Here is a 19,755-nt window from a genome sequence, read left to right as displayed (position 1 = left end):
CAATGGAAACACTTTTCGCATCACAAAAATTCAAGAACTGGAAAACACAAAGAAGAAAACAGAGTTTTAATAAGTTAATGTGTAATGTTCTTCAAGTGGAAATTGTGTTTCTCATTTAATAAAACAGCACAGTTGCGAGATTTTGGTTTTTTGGAATTAGCAGAACATCGAAAAGGCTTTGCGTGCATTTGTAATGGAAACAGGCTGATGAGGTAGCTTAGTCTGTGCATGTTTGAACTAGTTAGTGCAATCCATTCCTTGTACAAGCAGGTTTGATATACTTTCACAGAAAAAAGAAATGAGTGCCAAAAAAATAGCCATGTGCTTGAACTCTTGGTTTATTAAAGGTATTTATAGACTTCAATAGAGTTGTATGATATTAGAAAATCTTGGAATAATACCGGTAAATATTTCGTTTGGCATTTTGGGAAATATGTTGTGTGTAAAAATTTTAAAACGTAAAAAAAAAAAAAGTGCATCAGTGTGAGATTCTGTTTAGCACAGAATTAACACTACACAATGTTACACATGTAAAATACACTTAGAATATGTTAGTCAACAATTATTGGATTCCAAGCAGACCTTAGCAACCTAATTATTACATACACTAATGTTGCAATAGCATTTTTGAGACTTAATTTTCATTTAAGGGGGTCTTGTGTTACTAGTGGTATATATTCAATCATCCATACCTGGAAGGAAAAGGGGAAGTGAGAGAAAGGGAAGACATGCGGTAAATGGCCTTTCTCCGGGAATCAAACTCAGAATAGCTCCGTTGAGGACTGCACAAGTGAGCCACAAGGTGCCCCTGATTCAATTTTCTATACATTTACTTACTTCAAAGCATAGGCCAGTTTCCCGTATGAACTAAAATCTTTATTTAAAGTTATGTTTCAACAACATGAGATACCGGAGAAAGTGCTGGACTGACAGGAGTTTGTTTGGGGCTGTGTGGGGCAAAGAGTAAAGCAGCGCTGCCCCACCCTGACCAGTTGCTGCTTACTGCTGACGAGCTGGTTAAAAGAAGGCTAAAGCACTTATAAGAAACACAAATTACACTGTCTGGAAATATTTGCAGTCATGAGAAAAACAAAATTTTGCTATGGAAAGGGATGCCACCCATCATTCCTGTTAAGTTAATGTTGGGGTTTTTGTATTTTTCCAAGACTTTTTGGCAAAACTAGCCTTTATTCATAGTAATCAACCAGGAAACAGGCAAAGTGAGAAGGATGTGAAGACATGCAGCCGTCTGTGTCAAGGACTAATAGATTTTGTATATGTGGCACCTGCTTCTGGTGCACCAGCTAAATGTAGCAGGATAGTTAGTTGGCCTAGCCAGCAAGGTATTAGTAGCTTAGCTAATTAGTTGGGCTTACTAGCTTGCTAGTACAAGCCAGGTACTAGTTCCTTAGCTAAATAGTTAGCTGGGCAGCTAGCCCAACTAACTAGCCTGCTAATATCGGCTTGGTGTTACTTGAGTCAGCAGAATGGAAAAAATGATTGAACAGTCGAGGTAAAAGGCATTCATAAACTAAAATGATTGGTATTTAGTCAGTTTGTTGCTCAAATTTGTGAATCAAGCTAAGAATAGATTTAAATGAATGTTATAATAATAGGACTGTTACAATTATAACCAGCAATGTTATGATATATTGGCAGGAGTATATAATTTTTTATTCTGAACTGAAGTAATTAGATCATGTTGCACATTTTATTTAAAACATTTGTGTAAATCTACTAAGAGTGATCATATCAGCTTCAACCCGTTCACATCCTTGGGAATCTCACAATACAGGGTAAATGGACTGAACTTATATAGCGCTTTTCCAGTCATTTTGACCACTCAAAGAGCTTTACATGAGAGCCACATTTATGCACCAACACGCAGATCAGTAGGCAACTTGGGGTTAAGTGCCTTGCCCAGGAGCACATTGACATGTGACAGGAAAGTAGCTGAAATCAAACCTGCAGTCTTCTGATCACAACACCACTACTACACCCACAGAGCCACAATCGCCCAAAATTGTACACCAAGTTGTAAACTGGCATGACTAATATCCTTGAAAAATGTAGCATAAAGACATCTGCTCTGCTGCTAAGTGCACTGTACAAATGTGGCCAAGTTGTAGCGGGATTATAGCAAACCACAGAGTGGGATTCAGTGACAATTCTTCCAGGGAGGGCGGGGTGGTCTTGCTGCTCATCAGTGAGTCTATCTGAAGCCCATCAGGCCATCATATCACAGCTCTGAGCTCAGCAAATGTCGTTGTCTCCATCTTGCTTTCTGTCATCCACTTCTCCTTCTTCTTCTAAACCCCACTCTGTAGCTCCCTCTCTCTATCGCCCCGGCTCATCTCTGTATCTACTTCCCTTCCCCACTCTATCTCCATCCACACACTTTTCACTGTAAATGCTGTGCCAGCAGAGTGATGCTGGGGAAATGGCGCCATCCTCATTGAGAGAAGAAGCAGACGGAGTGGAGGGGGTTGATGCGGGGGGTGAAACGGGTGGACGCGGGGATTCAGTGACAGGCCATGAAACCCAAGCCATCAGACAGCTCACTGATCAGGCAGCATTCACACTGCAGCTGTAGATGAAATGCATTAAAAATTCGCATATAGAAAACCGTCCAAAACCCATAGAGTGCAGACCTGGATCTTTAAAGGCTCCCATTGGCTTTTTTTTCTCCCTCTTTCTTTTAAAGCAGAGGAAAATGTTCAGAACGGGGTCGGAGCACGAGACCGGAGGGTGTAGAGAAGGGATGGAATCGGCGCTCAGACACATTGTCCATGCATGCAGACAGGCCACGGTTCATTTGAAGACCGAAGCAGCTCCTTTCCATCACTCGACTCTTCATTAATACCAGCTGTTCCTGTGGGTCTCCCCGCATCCGAGCCTCGCTTCCCTCTGCAAATCTATCAATATGCCAAACACACAAACGCTTCCCATTCCAAGCCGCTGATGAAACCTGACCAGCACTCTGCGGCATGTTTTCACAAATCCGTCTGGAAACTTTTGAGTGCATGTGCCGTGATTATACAGCCAACCAGTTTAACTTGTGGTACTTCTGGAAAAAAAAAAAAGGGTGACATTAACTTGGTTGACTTGCCATTGACTCAACTCGCAGACCACACAGTGCTCCTCTCGGTATGGGTAAAGGGTTCATTTTCTCAGAATTAACCTTGTCAAACTCCTGTTCTGCCTGGGGGAGATTGGTATTAGAATTGTAATTTTTCAATCAGAGATTGGGAAGAGTGTGAAATTTTTAACATGCTTGCTCCTCTCTACCAGCCCCAGCCTCACTCTCTCTCTCTCTCTATTTTTCTGCAACTCTCCAGTTTCTCTCAGTTTTTCCTCCTTCTTTCATGGACCCTTCAGAATGTTAAGCAGATTTCATCAACGCACATATTTGGATTCACCACTGCCTGAGAGGTTGGGAAAGTGTGTTTGTGTGTTCATTTTATAGTGCATACCGCAGACAAATTTGTTTTTACCAACCAAGCAATTCCAGCAGAAGAGTTTTGCTCGGTCAAAATTAATTACAGAAACTGTTAAGCACACACCAGCTGTTGTAAACAAACGCAAACGTGGGTTTATTTCAAACAAGCCCCCCTTGTATCTTGCCACGCGCTATACTATAAATCTTCTGTGTATTTACAAACAGCTTGGGCCATCATCAAGCTGCGCTGTAGCACTCCAGCTGAGAAATGACTCTTATTCATGTGCACCCAGTTGCAGAAAACCACAGTCACCGATGCTTTAATTACAGGTTTCCCCTAGGTTTACTGGTGGATTTGTTTCCTTTGCCGTCCCTTTAAAGAGTCTTTGCTGCATAACATTTAAGCAGCTTCAGTTCTCTTCAGACTTTCACTTTGCTCTTGGTTCTTTTCTTTAGCGGGGTATGTTGATTTAGTCTGATTTTATTTATCATTTCATGTACTAATGGGCCTGTCAGGTTTATAAGAACCGATTACTTGAGATGGAAAACTCCTTGGTATCTTTGTTTGTTTATTTTTTATTTTGTCAATTTGCTCTCATTCAAAAGAAAAGTTCCAATGTCTCCTAATAGTTTCATTTTAATGGCAAGAGAGCGAACATCAACAAAGAAAACAGAAGAAAGCCATTCCTTAAAGTGGTATGAATGAAAGTGAAACAAGCATTTGACCCCCTACCGACAAGACAGAATGTTGTCATGTAGCACAAAGATCAATAATTCAAATCAATTACAGATACGCCTGATCACAACTCTTTATGTGGCTAAAGTACACCTCTTGACTGGATCAATTTCTTCCACTCCAACCTCCCCAGCACAATGGGCCAAGGATGTCAGGGACAAGATAGTAGATCTGCCAAAGGCTTGAAAGCTGTTGCTTATTAAAACCTGGAAATCCATGCGAGATTTTTCAATCTGAAACCACACTGGAGGAGCTTCGTCATTACCATGAAGGCAATCACCAAAACACAGCTGGTAAGACACTGCACTGTAACGTATTGCCACCTTGCATCCTTCGGGTACAGAGCATATGCATGTCTGTCTAAAACGTTCCAAAGCAACATTTCAATGATTCAGCAAAGGCTTGAGGAAATGTGATGTGGTTGAACGATACCAACACTGAGCTCAATCTGACCCATCCATTTGTAGGAGGAGAAATAATGAGTTTGACTCAGACAGCATCTTCCTGGAAACCAAACAGAAGTGGTTGCAACCAAGGGTGCAAAATTATTATTTTTGTCATCATGAGAATCTTGAATTATTAGGAGAACTATGATGTATAGAAACCTCCAAAAAACTAAATGTATCACTGGGATTGTTACTTTTTATGTATTCATTTATTTTATGTAGGTTTCATGAAAGTGGCAATTACTACTAATAGCTATAAAATTTTGTGTTTTTTTATGTTTGTGGTGTCCTGAAGTAGTCTCTATAATCATCAAGTAGATCATAGACATACAATTACTATACAATCTACTATTTTTTATCACCCCCATTTCTCAGTTTTGCAATAGATAACACAAAATATGATGATGAACACTTAAGTTTATATCACCCACCCCTAGAGGTGACAGAGTGAACTCTACACACTGTTTTTAAAAACTCTTGGACGAGAATGTTCTTCCCTCATATGAAAGAGTAAAGATGGGTTATGATTTCATCCTTTCAGTCTTACAAGAACATTGTAAGATGTTCAGTCTTACAAGAACATTGTAAGACTGGGTAACAAAGCAGTGGTTAAAGAAATAAACTAGGGTTGTGGAAGTCATGTCAATAAGCAACAATATGCCTAAAGTTTCTGAAAAAAATAGTTGACCAAAATTCATCCTAAGGCGTGTAAAACATCTGCTTATCAGTCAGAAATATCTTATGCTTGCCAGAAAAAGAGTTGTCTGCTCAGTTCTAAGACATGTTTTGTTTGGGGATCAAACACTTATTTTCAAAATAATATCCTTTATTTTGTGAATGAGGCTTTTGCTGGATTGTTTTTTGAAATTTGGTGTTACCACACTGAAATTAAGCTAGCAAATAGACACAACAGCTAGTAATGCACCAGTCAATCAGATAGAGATTAGGCTCAGCAAATCTTCCTGCAATCAGCTCTGATTTGTGATTAGAAACACTGCAATCAGTTTTTCCCTATAAAAATGCATCAAACTAAGAATTTGCACCATTTTGTGAACAGATTTCAATGAACAAAACAGTCAACAGCATTCATAATATTTTATGCACTGGTTTGAAGCTCAGTGACTCTCAGATAATGATTATGGACACATCCTTTGATACATGAATAGGGATAAAATTGAAATCCTTTTTTGGGGGGGTTGGATTCAACAACACAAACTCTATTAAGGAACATGCAGCACATTTCTCTTGTATTCATTATACTCCTTGGATTAAAAAAAATCTGAACCAGTCAAAATTGGAATCAGCCTGCCAGATTGAAAGAACCGGTGCCAGTCAAATGACAACTACATAAAATATTAACACCTACTGCTTCTGAATCCAAAGAAAGAGTAAAACCCAATAACTCTTAGGATATGATTTGTGATGTTACTTTTTTTTTAATTTCAAGAATAAATCAGTCAGAAGAATAAGAGGTCCGTGACACTCAGGCTAAAGGTAATGACATTAATTTCCTATGAGCCGCAGCAATATATTTGATTGTCCTTTGATGCCACTCCAGCGTGTCCCTTGGCTGTCATTCCAAAAAAATGAGCAACGTTCCTGCTGACCATTTTAGACTCTTTTATGCTTCTGCCATGATTGTTTGTTGTATTTTAAGACCCTGAATCGTATCTCTGTTCACCACTGGTGTCTTCTACATCCATGCCAAGGAACCAAACCTGGACAGAGAAAATGTTTAGCTTGACATGCTTACAATCTCTGTGCTGATCATGCAATGAAAACCAGCACAAATGCAAAGTTACATAAATAAATCATTTATGTTATGGCAGGGACTTTAACGCGTTCATTTCGATTAATTGATTAGACAGATAAAAAATTTAATGCAATTACTCACATTTCTGTTCTGGCCAAAACCTTTGTATTTGTGTGTTTCTGGTAGGCCTGTAAATCTGATGAACAGACGTCATCCACAAACAACAACGATGGACAACAAAGCTGCTTCTCCTGGCCCACAGGGAGTTTATTTTTGCTTTTTAGAAAAAAGCAACCTGATGGGATGCTGGAAAAGACTGTCGTGTGCAAGTTGTGCTAAAAGGAGTTGACCTATCACTGAAGCGATTCTAGCCTGAAATACCATCTCAATGCCAACTATATTGCAGCAAGTACAGATGTCCCCGACGCTAATTTCAGAGCCATACTTCACATTCCTAAAGAAGTATTTTTAAAAATACATTTCATGAATAATCAGTGGTATAATAGGAATGGATATTATAGCACTTTGCATCCGTCTGATGGGTGAATAACCTAAATAACAGATTAAAAACAATAAATATCTTTGTTGTGTCAATTTATGCAACAATTTAGCTGGCCTTTTAATTGCAAATGTTGCTTAGTCGATATATAGTTTTTGAATAAAATGCAATGAACTGAGATTAATTAGTTACACACCCTGCAATTAAGTTGATTAAAATTTTTAAATAGAGTCCCGTCACTAATTTGTTTAAGTGGCTTACTCAATAATTTTACAAATGTGCCGTCTAAATGAATGAAAGGCACGGCAGTGGTACTAAAGAATAGATTACAACCATACCTACAGAAGAGCATCAATCTAATAAAATGGAGAAACCAAAGGTAGCCAAAGCAACACACTACCAAAACAGTTTCTCTAGTTATATTTGTATTGTCATTGTGTGCTTAATACTCCCCCACCTCCCCATTGGCCCTTCTGACTGGTTATCTGTCCTGTTTTGAGGGCAAGCAAACTGTTAGAAAGGCCACCTTCACTCAGCCGTCCAGTTCTGCCAATCGGCCATCCTGTTTCCAGACAGCACAGTCATTTCCCAGCCCAGTGGAGCAGCACTCCCTGACCTCTGCCTCGACCTCTGTCTCAACAGGCCGAGCACCAGTACCAGCACCAGCTACAGTGCAGAGAGCCAGCGTGGGCCACCTCTTCTTATTTATGAGCCATTTCACACAGTGCTGCTCCCATTAGAGACCCAGCCCTAGCCCACCCTTACATGGCATTCTCGTCACATTTAACACAGAGAATACACCAGCAGGGCCAGGGAGACACGGCTCGGTGGTGCCTTGAGGTGAGGCTGAAACGACCATTAAAATCATCACATCGCTGCTGTCACAAGTAGAGTATAAATGATTTGAGAAAGGTAAACATGTGAAACCAATCTATGGCTGATATATTCCTGTATGTAGAGAACATCTAGAGAACCAGTCGCTTCCTTTTTGCATATGTTCATTATACTGCTAATTCTTTTGTAGTTTTTGATAAACAGCAACTTGACTACACTTAGAGAAAATATCCCCCACTGATCTAACTTAACGATGCGAAAGAACTGACAGGTAAAGCTTACTGAAGTGCAAGAAAAATGTTCCTTATTTCCCAGTGGTTTCATTGGAGCTTCAAAAAACACTCCACAGTGTTAAAACTCCACAGCAGGAAAACTCGGCAGACAGAATGGTTCACAAAAGTATATGACATTTTAATGAGAAACTCTGGAAATGCTCCACTGGAAACAAGACTGGTCTGTAGATTCTGCAGTGACAAAATTCAAACACGCACACCAACCAGTACAGAGTAGCTGAAAAAACCCTTACCCACCTGTGACTGTGACAAAGATGGAGCGTTCTTCACTAAGCAGCGGGTTGATCAGTCTGCAGTTGAAGGAGCTGTTGGGCTCCAGCACGACGGTTAGCACACTGGTCATGGTGAACAGCCCTTGTTCATTGGCCACCACTGAAGTTGTGATATTGTCTGTCAGGTTGCGTCCGCTCCCATCCTGCCATATGACATCGGCCTTAGGATACCCACCATAGGCCACACAGGTCAGGGCCACCTCGTCCCCAGGCCGCAAGTTGGATTCAGGCTCCAACGTGACCTCAGGCTTGGTGTAAGGAGCTGAAGGAGGAGAGCACAAACAATAGCTAACAGTAAGCCGACTAATGATATATGGTAAGTAGGATCTGGTGACAGGTTTATCTGAGATAAAAACATATCAGGACTCCGGAGGTGTGTCATGAGCATCATTTCTTGCCATAAACAGACACTGAATTTGTCATTAGTTAAGTGCACCTTGATAGTAGGTGACTGAACTTTGAAATAGACAGCTCTATTGGTACTGGTGACAAAAGAGTTGTCGCTCTTGTGATTAGAAATCAATTATTGATGCAATGTGACCCAAGATTTTTTCATCAGTACCTTCATCTAAATTCTTCTTAGGAAAAAACTTCACTAGCACTTGCTTAACAGTCCTCTTTTTGACATCGGCAAGGAACAACCAGCTTGTTTTCTTCCACCTATAGATAAAAACATGTAAAATAGTTTCTCCGGTGTGCTGTATGAGACATCTTCATTTTAGTTGTACCGTGTCTGCATATAGTGTGGTCATCTTCTCTTTAGCGAGTACTGGACGTGCTTCTTAATCGTGCTCCTCGTGTCTTTATGAGTCTGGGTGCCACACTTACGTGACATTTGTAAAATGATTATCATTATCAGCCATGTTCACATCACAATGTATCCAAAAACAGAATATTATGCATACAATTCTACTAGAGGTGTGGGGAAAACAACAATGTTGACCCTGCTGAGTGCTGCGCCCCAACTCCTTTGGTTGTGGTTCAACTGTGAAAGTTCATGTTTGTGGGACAGAACTGCTTGAGGCAGTTTAGAGAAGGGTTTCTTTGCGCAGACCTGTGATGTATTGGTTTTATGAAACAGTCTATTGAGACAAAAGGACAGCAGAAATGCCTACTCAATGTTCTTCTTTTCAGGTTGTCTGCAGTGAGATTCACCCTCAAAATTGCCTGACATGATTCCAATTAAGTTCCTAATTATATTTAAGGAGCTTAGTGTATCAGAAAACCTCAGATCATACAGAGAGAGACGTCCTCTACAGGTAGCAGTAATGCCATGCTGCTCTACTCCAAAGATGCTCCCTCTAGAGAACCAAGCCAACTCCCTGAGAGGGATTTGGCCCTCTAGAGGTGGTGACACATAGCAGAAGCAAAAAAGAGGGCTGGCAGTCCCTGGGAGAACACTAAATGGATAGCTCATCTGGAATCCGAGACTGCACAGCCCATGCCACCAAAAATGTAGAAGGAAGGAGGTGAAAGGTCCTTTGTCAGACTTGGAGAGTAACACCTTTTTACAAACCCGAAAGGTAAAACACAAGTAAAGAAGGAAGAAAGGAAGAGACAATGATGGCACAGCAAACCAAAAGTTGAAGTAGCTGAAGTTGAGATTAAATAAGTTTGTCTTTACTGCTTTTTAAAAAGTGGGGCTCTCAACACTGAGACAGAATGAGCACCGACTCCAGCTGTGCATTTGACTTACAGATTTCCATCAAGACCCGCTTTCATTTTCTTTCAGCACAGCGTGAAGAAAGTTTGCAGTACTAAGCGCAAATGCGGCCCAAAAATAGAACATCTAATAATGCGCACCATAAAATCAAACCAATTTGTCACTGCAGGACACACTGACAGATCAAAAAATGTTAGCTATCAACACCTCCCAATACACATCCTTCCTGGGAGAATCTGAAGCAATCTCACAACAGATATAGAAATGTGAGAAGGAAGAGAAGGCACACAATATCATTATAAATAAATAAAAGGCTCTCAGCTGTGAAGAGGGGCAGTGTGGTCTCACAGCACGGAAGATGTTAGTGATGGTTGATTGACCGTGACAACAGCTAATAATCAAAGTCAGCACATATTGACCATGACAAGGACCACAATCAGCGCGTATTGACAAAAAAAACAATCCTCGGCAGCCCGGAGGAAGCTGTTTATTACCTGTTTACATCTTGTGGGAAGAAATTATCCTAAATCAACTGCGCCATAAGTGTGTGTGTGTGTGTGGGTGTGTGTCTGAGAAGGCACAATAAGCAGTGATCTCTTAAAAATTTATTATTTTGTTTCTTTAGTGAACACATCTTAGAAACTGCGCCTGCGCTTTATGGGCTGGAAACATCTCGAGGTGCTTCCAATATTTGATTAAAAAGTCCAGATTTATTTAATTTAATATATGTTTCTAATTTTAAGTTGTTAAAAATATGTTTTGTTTTTGTAAACACAATCATCCTTATTGGCATTTGCAAAGTTCATTACCCGAGTTATTCTTGTATCTTGAGATTTACTTAGCTATTTGGGTATTTTACACAGAGCTACAACACCGGTTCATATTGCAGGATTTTGTGACTGCCTGCCACATGCACTGGAGATCAAAATTAACAACCTAGAATTTCCCAAATGTCAAGATCCCTTTGTAGTCATATTCCAAAGTATCAAAAAATGAGAAACGAACAAAACATATTTGTTAAATTGCACATACTCTGAGGCACCATGTAAAAACAAAAAACATCAACGAAAGAAAACTGATTAAAATAAAGAACATCTGACTTCCCTGGCATTTATAGAAAATCAATAATAAATCATGCATTGTTGGAAGGGAGTTTGGCAAGTCATTTCAGCTGAAACAGAAAGCGTGTTAGCATTGGCTTGTTAGCATGGTTGAAAATTACTGCTGAAAAGAGAAGTGATCCAAAGTTTACTTTGGCACTGAAAGTAATGGTTTTTGGGTCACAAAGGTAATATTCTGTTTGTGAAAAAGACTGAGCACAAAGTCTAAAGAAATAAATGAAAGGTGGAGGTAGAATCTTTGTTTCAAGAATGTTTTGTCCAAAAGGAATTGGGTCTCTTATCTACATGGCAGAGAAAAACAGTATGTCACACAGCAAAACAGACGAAGCAGTCCCTCGGAACTGAAAACACTTAAATAATAAGACAGCCAACCAAGACTAGAGATTTGCTGAGGTTATTCAAAGCAAGGACCTGTACACTTTCAACTAATTGTTGACTGTTGTATCCATCAGGAAGTTTAGTTGTAATTTTTCTCCATGCTACAGTCATTGCTGCAAAATGAAGATGCTGTTTAGAAATAAAGACCTTGTGAGGCTCTAGTAGCCTTTATTCAAAGTGAGAGAGAGGAGGAGAAGACATGAGGAAAAAACCCCAGGCTTGTGAATCGAACCCCGGATGGCCTATTTAATTAGGTTGAAAATGGATGAAAAACGTATCACAATACCAGCGTTTCATATTGGTCGATGATGTCAATAAATATTGATTCATTTCTTTTGTTTTAAACATCTGAAACACTGCCAAATTGGTGGCCTAACTTTTTCTGTTTTATCCAGTTTTCACTCCATGCTGTTCTTTCTTATTTTTAAGCAGTTTTGAAGCATTGTGGCAAAACTTTAAACTGCTGCTGCACAAGTTACTCCACAGGTTGTTGCTAGGTAACCAAAGAACGAGCCACCGACCTTGCATAGAGCGGTTGAGCCTTTCTTCTGCCTACGTTCCCCAGAATGCTGTGCAGTTTTGGATTGGAGTTCAGTGAAATTATTGGATTTTCTATCAGATATATTAGCTATTTATATTGAACACATATATATAGCAGTATATGTTGTAATTGGTTTATTGTCCAGCCCTACAACTTCTATATTTTTTCTCTTGTATTGTGAAGTGTTCAAGAACTGTTCTTAATTTTGATCACCAGAATATTTATGATCACACTGCTCCCAAAAATGCAGCACCCTTAACCCCATCTGTCACAGATCTCACAACTCAACTCACCTGCGACCTGCAGCAGCAAGGCAGCACTGTCGTACTCTTGCACTCTGACAAAGCAGGTATAGCTGCCTTCGTCAGCAACCGCCACCCTTTGTAGTAGGAGTGAAGCGTTGCCCATGGTCAGCTGGGAAGGGAAGAGGCTGGTTCGGTTGGCGTAGCTCTCCGCCTGCTCCGTCAGCTGGTCCTGCCCCATGGAGAACCCATGGACGCTGCGCTTGGTGTCAGTCAGCTGCCAGAACACAGTCACGTCGGATAGATTGAAGGGACTTGTGTGGCTGAAGGAGCACTTGAGGGTGACATCTTTGCCATGCAACGCCACCACTGGTAGGTCTGGGACTTGCATTTCCAGCTTAGCTACAAGAGAAAATGTGAGGCATACATGAGATTTAATCAATAATATCAATCACACAGACAATCATTTCATGTGCAAAATCATCAATGCATTTTCCTTTACAAGTTCATTGGTGCTTAAAAGTCCTTACTGTCACTTAATACCTTAGATTTTCTTAAATGTAAGAAAATGTGTTTTCTTACATTTTTGTTGAAACTGTCACTATGTTGTGATAGTATGATGTGAAACAGATAACTTGTGAAAAGAAACTGATCTCCTCTGCCTTCTCCCGGTGCCAACTAGAAACAACCAATCAGAGCCAAAAGAAGGATCTTGGTGCTGACAATCAGGTTTGTGTACACGTCATTCATACCCCTCGTCGCCTTTGCTTCCTACAGCATCTTCCTGAGAGCAGTGACAGTTTTCCTGGGACAGTAAGTTGTTTCTAAGGCTTTCTTCCTGGCTCTGGTTGCATTGATTCATATGGCAATAGCAGCTCAGGGAGGAGGAAGAAGAGCTCAATATTTTCGCAGATTATCTGTCTCATACTGTCACAACATAGCGACAGCTTTAACAAATATGCAAAAAAAAACCAACTTTTTTTTAATAAAAGTAACATACTGCATCTTTAAGAATTCAAAAATATAAAATAAATAACATTAGCAAATACTATGTGGCCCAGGCAGAGCGTAAACATACAGTATTCATTGAATCACAGCTTTAATTTCGTATGCGCTGTTCAGATGTGACTGACTGACACCTACACATATCTGGAAGCCTTTGAACACAAAATCAGAGCAGCATTGGGAGATGTATGCTGTGGCTCCTTCAGAAATGCGCCGTCTGGTTGTGCGGCACAGTAGCATGAAGAGGGAAAGCTGAAATGAGCATGAGAGGGAAGGAGCGAGGGGATCTGAAAGTAAGCATCAGGACTTTTCTCGCGTTCCTGAAAGCTTTGCCTCCTGGTGATGGCTCAGTGCTGTAAAACTCAGCAACGGAGGCAACATCTGTTTGGCTTTAGTTTAATCTTTAGTTAAATCTAGCAAAAAAAAAAAATCTGGGAAAGTGGTGATGGTGCAGGGAGATATGTGAAGCAAAAGAATTAAATGTGTGATCGTTGTGCTTCCTGACTTGATTTTTTTTCTTCTTCTTCTTGCATCCGCACACGTGCGCGAGCGCCCTTGTGTGTACTGTTTGTCTAGACTGGGCCGAGAGCAAAGTCCACACTGCATAATCATTCTGAATTAGTAGCCATCTCAGGCAGGCTAGAGTACATTCATGATATTCTCAAGAGTCAGCATTCTCCATTGATCCCTGTCTGGTGTTATGCAACTTGGAGACACTCATCAGCATCACAGGGGAGAAAAATTCCACTCGGGGCGGCCCCCTCAGAGCAACGCGCTCTACTTCCTGCTCAGCCTCTCTAATTGTTGTAATCAGGGTGGCATTTTAGCCTCCTCACCCCATTTTGAGCTCCGTCTATCACGCCAATGTCGGCGGTGGACCACGTCACCATAAAGGAGATTCAGCTGCAGCAGAGGTGTGAGAATTACTTCCCCCATTAACAACAAACAGCTCTTTCATCTGAAAGGGTTTCATACAAATGGGTATTGCCAAGTCAAGGCAAACCCCTATATTTAATCACATTCTGCCATTCCCTACAAGGAAGCAACTCTCTCTCTCCTCCTCTCTCTCTGAATCACACCCCCACTGACACCAACCCGTTCGTCTGCGAAAACAGTGCCACCTCATGTCTCACCTCACAAGTGCAGAGCGGAGAATGGAAAAAACGCACAGATGTCGGTACGATGAAGCGTGTGAAGCTCGCAGCATGGGTGCTACGATTTCATGGGAAGCCTCTTAGTCTGAGAAAAGAATTTCTTTCCATCTAAACATAAAATCAGAAGGTTTAAATAAGAAAACAAATAAGGGGCTAAAATGACTTGATTTTAGCTTAAATCACAGTGTGTATACCAGCAAAGCGCCAACTTAAAAAACAATTCTCTTGACTTCCAAAGTAGAAGCGACATAAGGCTTCCCTCCCACTTCTAAACTGCAATTACAAAGGCTCCTCTGCTGCTGTGGGGGTTATCTCCCCATATTGTGCTCACACTCACTCAGCAGGGCTGCACAATACCAAAAAGTTATCGCAGCAAAGCAAAGCAGACGCAGCATTGTTTCGGCATCGCCTGGGCAGGCCGAGTTGGTATTTCCGATGCGTTTTCAGGGTGGCCCAACGTTTGCTGTGCAAGTGGTTTTTTTTTTCTTTTACAGGAGCGGAAGGGTCAGTGACAGCCCTCTTCGAGGCACGCATGTTGAAAGGAGGAGGGGAGAGAGCAATTAAATCACTCCCCGAGCAGCCTGGGATGACTCACACCACTGACTTCATACACAAAAGGAGGGGTGGGAGGGGAATGGGAGAGGGAAATAGAAAAGAGAAGATTGGCGCTGAGCTCACACTTAAAGATAATATCTGGAAACAAGCCAACAAAGAGTGTGATGGAAGCTCACAGTCTAATCCCTCAACCAGGACCAAAGCCATGTCAGAGAGAGGGAGCGTTAGAAACTCGTTTTATTTGGCAAACATATTGCATTCTCCTTCGCGTTTTCCTCCCTGCTCCTCGAACCGGTGACCCCGTCTTGACTACGTGGGCCTGAGAGAATGCACCTTTACATACGGATCTTCAGCAGATAACCTGGCCTGCACTGGCAAAGCAGCAAATTCATTGGGTGGGTCTTAAACCAAAACTGGAATAAAACTAGATCATCCAGTTAGAGTACGCATGTACGCTGATGGCACAGTTTTATAAGTGGCTTTTAAAGACGTTACATCTGTCTGTGTAATTGGAGCCTTTTGCTGCATGAAAAGACATATCTCATGTTAAAGGTTAATGCTGTATCAACTTGTTTTCCTCATCTTTGTCCATCAGTAATGATTTAAGCTGGAAAAAAAGGCAAATTATGGAAAAATAAATCTTGTGGTCCTAGGTAATTGATTATAAACTTTGAAAGTTTCATTGAATTGAGTTTATTTTTCTATGCTAGTATAGTATAGCTCTTTTACTCAGTTTTGTATGTACATTTTAACCATCATGTAATATCTTCATTTGCCCAAACTGGAGGGTGGCTTTGTATCCATTTATTCTTGACAAATACCTTTATAAAAATTTTTTTAAATATGGTGGGAGGTGAAATGTAATCACACCTTGTTTTAGTCAAGAGGAAAGCCAAAACAAAATGGAAAACATTATTTCTGAGAAAATGAGGGCAAGTGGTGCAGACTCTCCTGCAAAATCACTTGGACCGATGTGAGAAAAAATATCAACACCTGGATGGAAGACAGAAATATTTCAAATTTAAGAGATTTTACAACAATAAACGGGGAGAATGGATTTATTACTGTCTACTATTACCTTTAGTTTGGATGTTTTGTTTTTGCTCAATTGAAAAACCAAATCTGATTTTTTTTTTTTTAAATCCATTTATGTCTGTCTCTTTATAATGGAAAGGTATATTTACTTTACTGCTATTCCATCCTAATTTAAATAACTCAGCTGACTATAAAGAAATGATTGTCCTTTAAAAAGGTAAGACGCCCTAAAAAGTATTCCTCTAACACAGTCTGGGACATTTTATGGACCCCAGGCCTCATTTATTCTAAGTTAGGTGTTGACTTTAATAATGCTGTTCGTATAAATGGGATAAAATATGCAAATGCAGATTATTTTTATGGCAATATTTAAGAGAGTATTTTCTATCTAAAGTACACAGAAAATACTATGTTACCAGAATAAGATTAAAAATATTTTTTTACAGCTGCATAATCAAAAAAACACATAATATTGTATTTAGCCAATGGCCTTCAACAACAGTTTTAGTTGTTCACATGGGAAAAATAACAGACCAGCCCTGTGTTGCTTCACTTTTTGTTAAAAACACATCTTACCACTAGAACTAATAAAAACAAAAATGGCAACAACTATAAACTATAGTGTCTTTTACTTAAAATCCCATCACTAAATTAAAATGACAGGTCAACATTAAAGCCGTCTTAAAGCGAACAAAAGAGAGCAGACTGCATTGCATGGAGGGGCAAGAGACTGGACAGCACAGACGCACAAGCAGAGATCATAGACGTCATGGAAAATGCACTCGTCAGAGGTGAAACACCACGATCCAAAGCAAATCACAGTGTGCTGTTTTTGATCTGCCAATGTTTACAACAAGCACGTCGTGTACAGACGCTGAGCGATCAGCTCTGCTCTGGTAACCTAGGAAAAAAAACAAAAAACATGTTCTCTCCAAGGATACAAGAGAGAGCAGGAGAGATTAAAGATTACAACACAGGTGGTCTTTAGCGGGGGTCTTGTAGGGAGGCCCGTGGAGTCTTCTCAGGGGGGCAGGTGAGGATCTTACGTCTCCTTCCCTCACCCCAATAAAGAGATGCTCAGAAGCCATAGAGGGCAGGCTGGGAGACGTCAGGCGGTGGGGATTTACACGCTGCACTTTGTGTTTATGGGCCTCAACTCTGTCTGAGTGCCTGCGAGACGGAGACGAACACTTTCACAGCCGACATGAAATAAACTCATTACAGCCTTTGCGAGTGTTGGCAATGGGCCCCGCTCGCCAGCCAGACATGGCCCGGCTAGAATAAGGCTGCGAGTAATCTTCACACTGCGCTCCACTCGTACTTTCATGGCTACCCACCACCTTGTCAATATCAGCTGCTCTTGCCATCCTGACAGCCTTAGATATGCAAGACATGGCTGCTGCCGGATTTGCCTCTACACGGGACTTTTCCATTCCGCTCTCTTTCCATGAGATGAGTGTGAAAGCTGACTGTAAGATTGAGAGACAGCGGGGTTTCAAGCAAGACAGCACTTATGTGCATCTGAGCTATTAAAGAAAGACTGCATGCAAGGTAATGGACGAGGCTATTTGCTCAGTAAATGACCTGGCATTAACCTTGGAAATGTAGACATGCAAGTGCACACGCGTGCTCTCTCGTGCATTTATGTTTACAGTATGAGTATGCACACCAGATTACTGGAAGCGGGATTGTAAGTGGTTCGATCATTTCAGCTGTTATTTTATTAGAGATTTTGAACTCTGTTGACAATCAATCCAACCCTATTGCTATGTGGTTTATGATGAGCAAGTAGTTTCTGAAGTCAAGGCCTTTACATTTACTTGGAGTTACTAGAGTGCCCATTTAACATTTTTACATTTCGGCACTTTACAAAGATTTTTTTTGTACAAACAGTATAAAAATTATGGCAGGTGTGGATGTTCAGCTCCCTTGAATCGATACTTTTAAGAGCCACCTTGCTGGGATGGCAGCAGCCCGTCTTTTGGGTCATTTTTCCACCATTGTTGCAGATCTGGAAACTGAAATGTTGCTAGTTCTTTGCAAAATAGCTCAATCTCAATCAGATTAGATGAAGAGCATGTTTTTGGATCTAGTCTTTGATTCTCAAAAGCATTTAGGTCAGGACTTTGATTGGACCATTTTAATACACAAATGTGTCTTGCTCAAAATCATCCCATTGTAGCTGTATGTTTAGGATCCTTTTGGAAGGTGACATTTATCCCTCACCTTTCTAATTCATAGAAGTTCATTCTCATAATGCAGTTTGTTAGTAAACAAAATGTTCAGCTTTAACTGCAGTAAAATATGGTTCAACAAAACATTGACTTGGAGAGGGCAGCTGAATATGAAGGCATGTCATGTTTTTTTTAATGATTCCTAAGTATAAACTACATGGAAATCTGTGGCTCTAATGTGTACAGTAAAGAAATAATAACTTAAGGGGACATAAATACTTGCATAGCATACACACACAGAGGGATTCTCAAAGGAATACAGATGTTTGAATTATCTAAACAGCTTTTGCCACTGCATGAACCAAGACACATTTCAAAAACCTCTCAGCAAGCACACTTCACATTTAATAACATGCAGTGTAAAGGTACAATTAGTAAGTTTAATAATGGCTACATCCTCTTTTAGTGAGCTAGTTTAAGAACACCGGTGTAGCTGCATAACATACTGGGACATTGGAATGTTAACAAAACCAGTAATATTTAATAAGAATCTACAAAAGATAACTTATTTACAAGAAAGTAATTATAAGTACATCCCACCTGAGCCAAAGTGTGAATGTCTTAAAAGGTGCTTTTAATTGGCTTTAAAGAGATCCAATCACTTCCACTAAATATGACACAAAACAAGCTAGCGTGACAAATGTAATTATAATGTAAAAAATTTATTTTTAAAATTCTGTTTTATGCTATTTTCCTATTTTTCAGTTTAATAATTTTGATCTCCATTAAGAGAAGTGTCTCCACACTGGAGTCATAAAACCACGCTCCTTTGATGTACTGCAGAAAAAAATAATTTTTAGTCAGATTTTTTTTAAGTGTGTACGAAACCTCTCCTTGATGATTGGTCGATACAAAATATCTTGAAGTAGATGCCCACGTTTCATACCCAACCAACACTGCAAAGGTACATAATGGCAAAGAGGCAAAATGATTAGCTGTGAGTAAGGACTCTACTTCTGCAATTTATGCCCCAATTTTATTCCAACTTGTTGCCATTTTGTCTCCTACCAACACCTTTTCTCACGTGAAACACAAACCATTTTAATGAATGAAACATTGTTCCATCATATCTCCCATGTTTTAAACATCTAACTTAACATTGTGTATACTTTGGTGTTTGGTGAGTGAATAAATATTGGTGAAAAGTCAGGGTTTCCCTCAGTGTATTATAAGCCTGGTGGGTCACCAGGCTTTACTTGCATCCCCACCAGGCTAAGAGATTTTAGGGAACTTTTCATGTTTGCCTTTTTTAAGACTGTATAGTTGTTGTTTAGGTATTGTTAATAATGTATCCCAATAACACATATCTACCTAGTGACATTTTCAAATTTCCTGTCAACTTTAAACATTTTTTTAACTCAAAGACACGATGGGCCACTGGATGAATACCACCGAGCTTGGGAAGTTTTCTGGGGGAAACCCACAAATTAAATTAAAACAAAGCTACATTATTAACATATTTGGCTCATTTAAGAAAATAAGTATAATAATTTTATCTTTTTAATTTTTGCAATTTAAAAACTTGTATTTTTATTATAAATAGTGGAGTAAATGG

The 19,755-nt window shown here is 40.1% G+C and overlaps 1 protein-coding gene across 2 annotated transcripts in view; it reads right to left on the bottom strand.

Moving 5' to 3' along the window:
- cd276 (CD276 molecule) overlaps positions 1 to 19,755 on the bottom strand; it is a 91,979-nt gene that overhangs the window by 54,840 nt on the left and 17,384 nt on the right. For both annotated transcript variants that reach the window (XM_032561188.1, XM_032561187.1), the window contains exons 3-4: positions 12,269 to 12,619; positions 8,238 to 8,534 (exon numbers count right to left, since the gene is read on the bottom strand). In XM_032561188.1, the coding sequence (XP_032417079.1) occupies positions 8,238 to 8,534; positions 12,269 to 12,619 (648 nt within the window). The remainder of the gene's footprint in view (positions 1 to 8,237; positions 8,535 to 12,268; positions 12,620 to 19,755) is intronic.

This window comes from Xiphophorus hellerii, chromosome 4 (assembly GCF_003331165.1).
Source record: "Xiphophorus hellerii strain 12219 chromosome 4, Xiphophorus_hellerii-4.1, whole genome shotgun sequence".
Classification (NCBI taxonomy): domain Eukaryota; kingdom Metazoa; phylum Chordata; class Actinopteri; order Cyprinodontiformes; family Poeciliidae; genus Xiphophorus; species Xiphophorus hellerii.
Note: the sequence above shows the minus strand (reverse complement) of the source record. Positions and strands in the feature narration are given on the sequence as shown.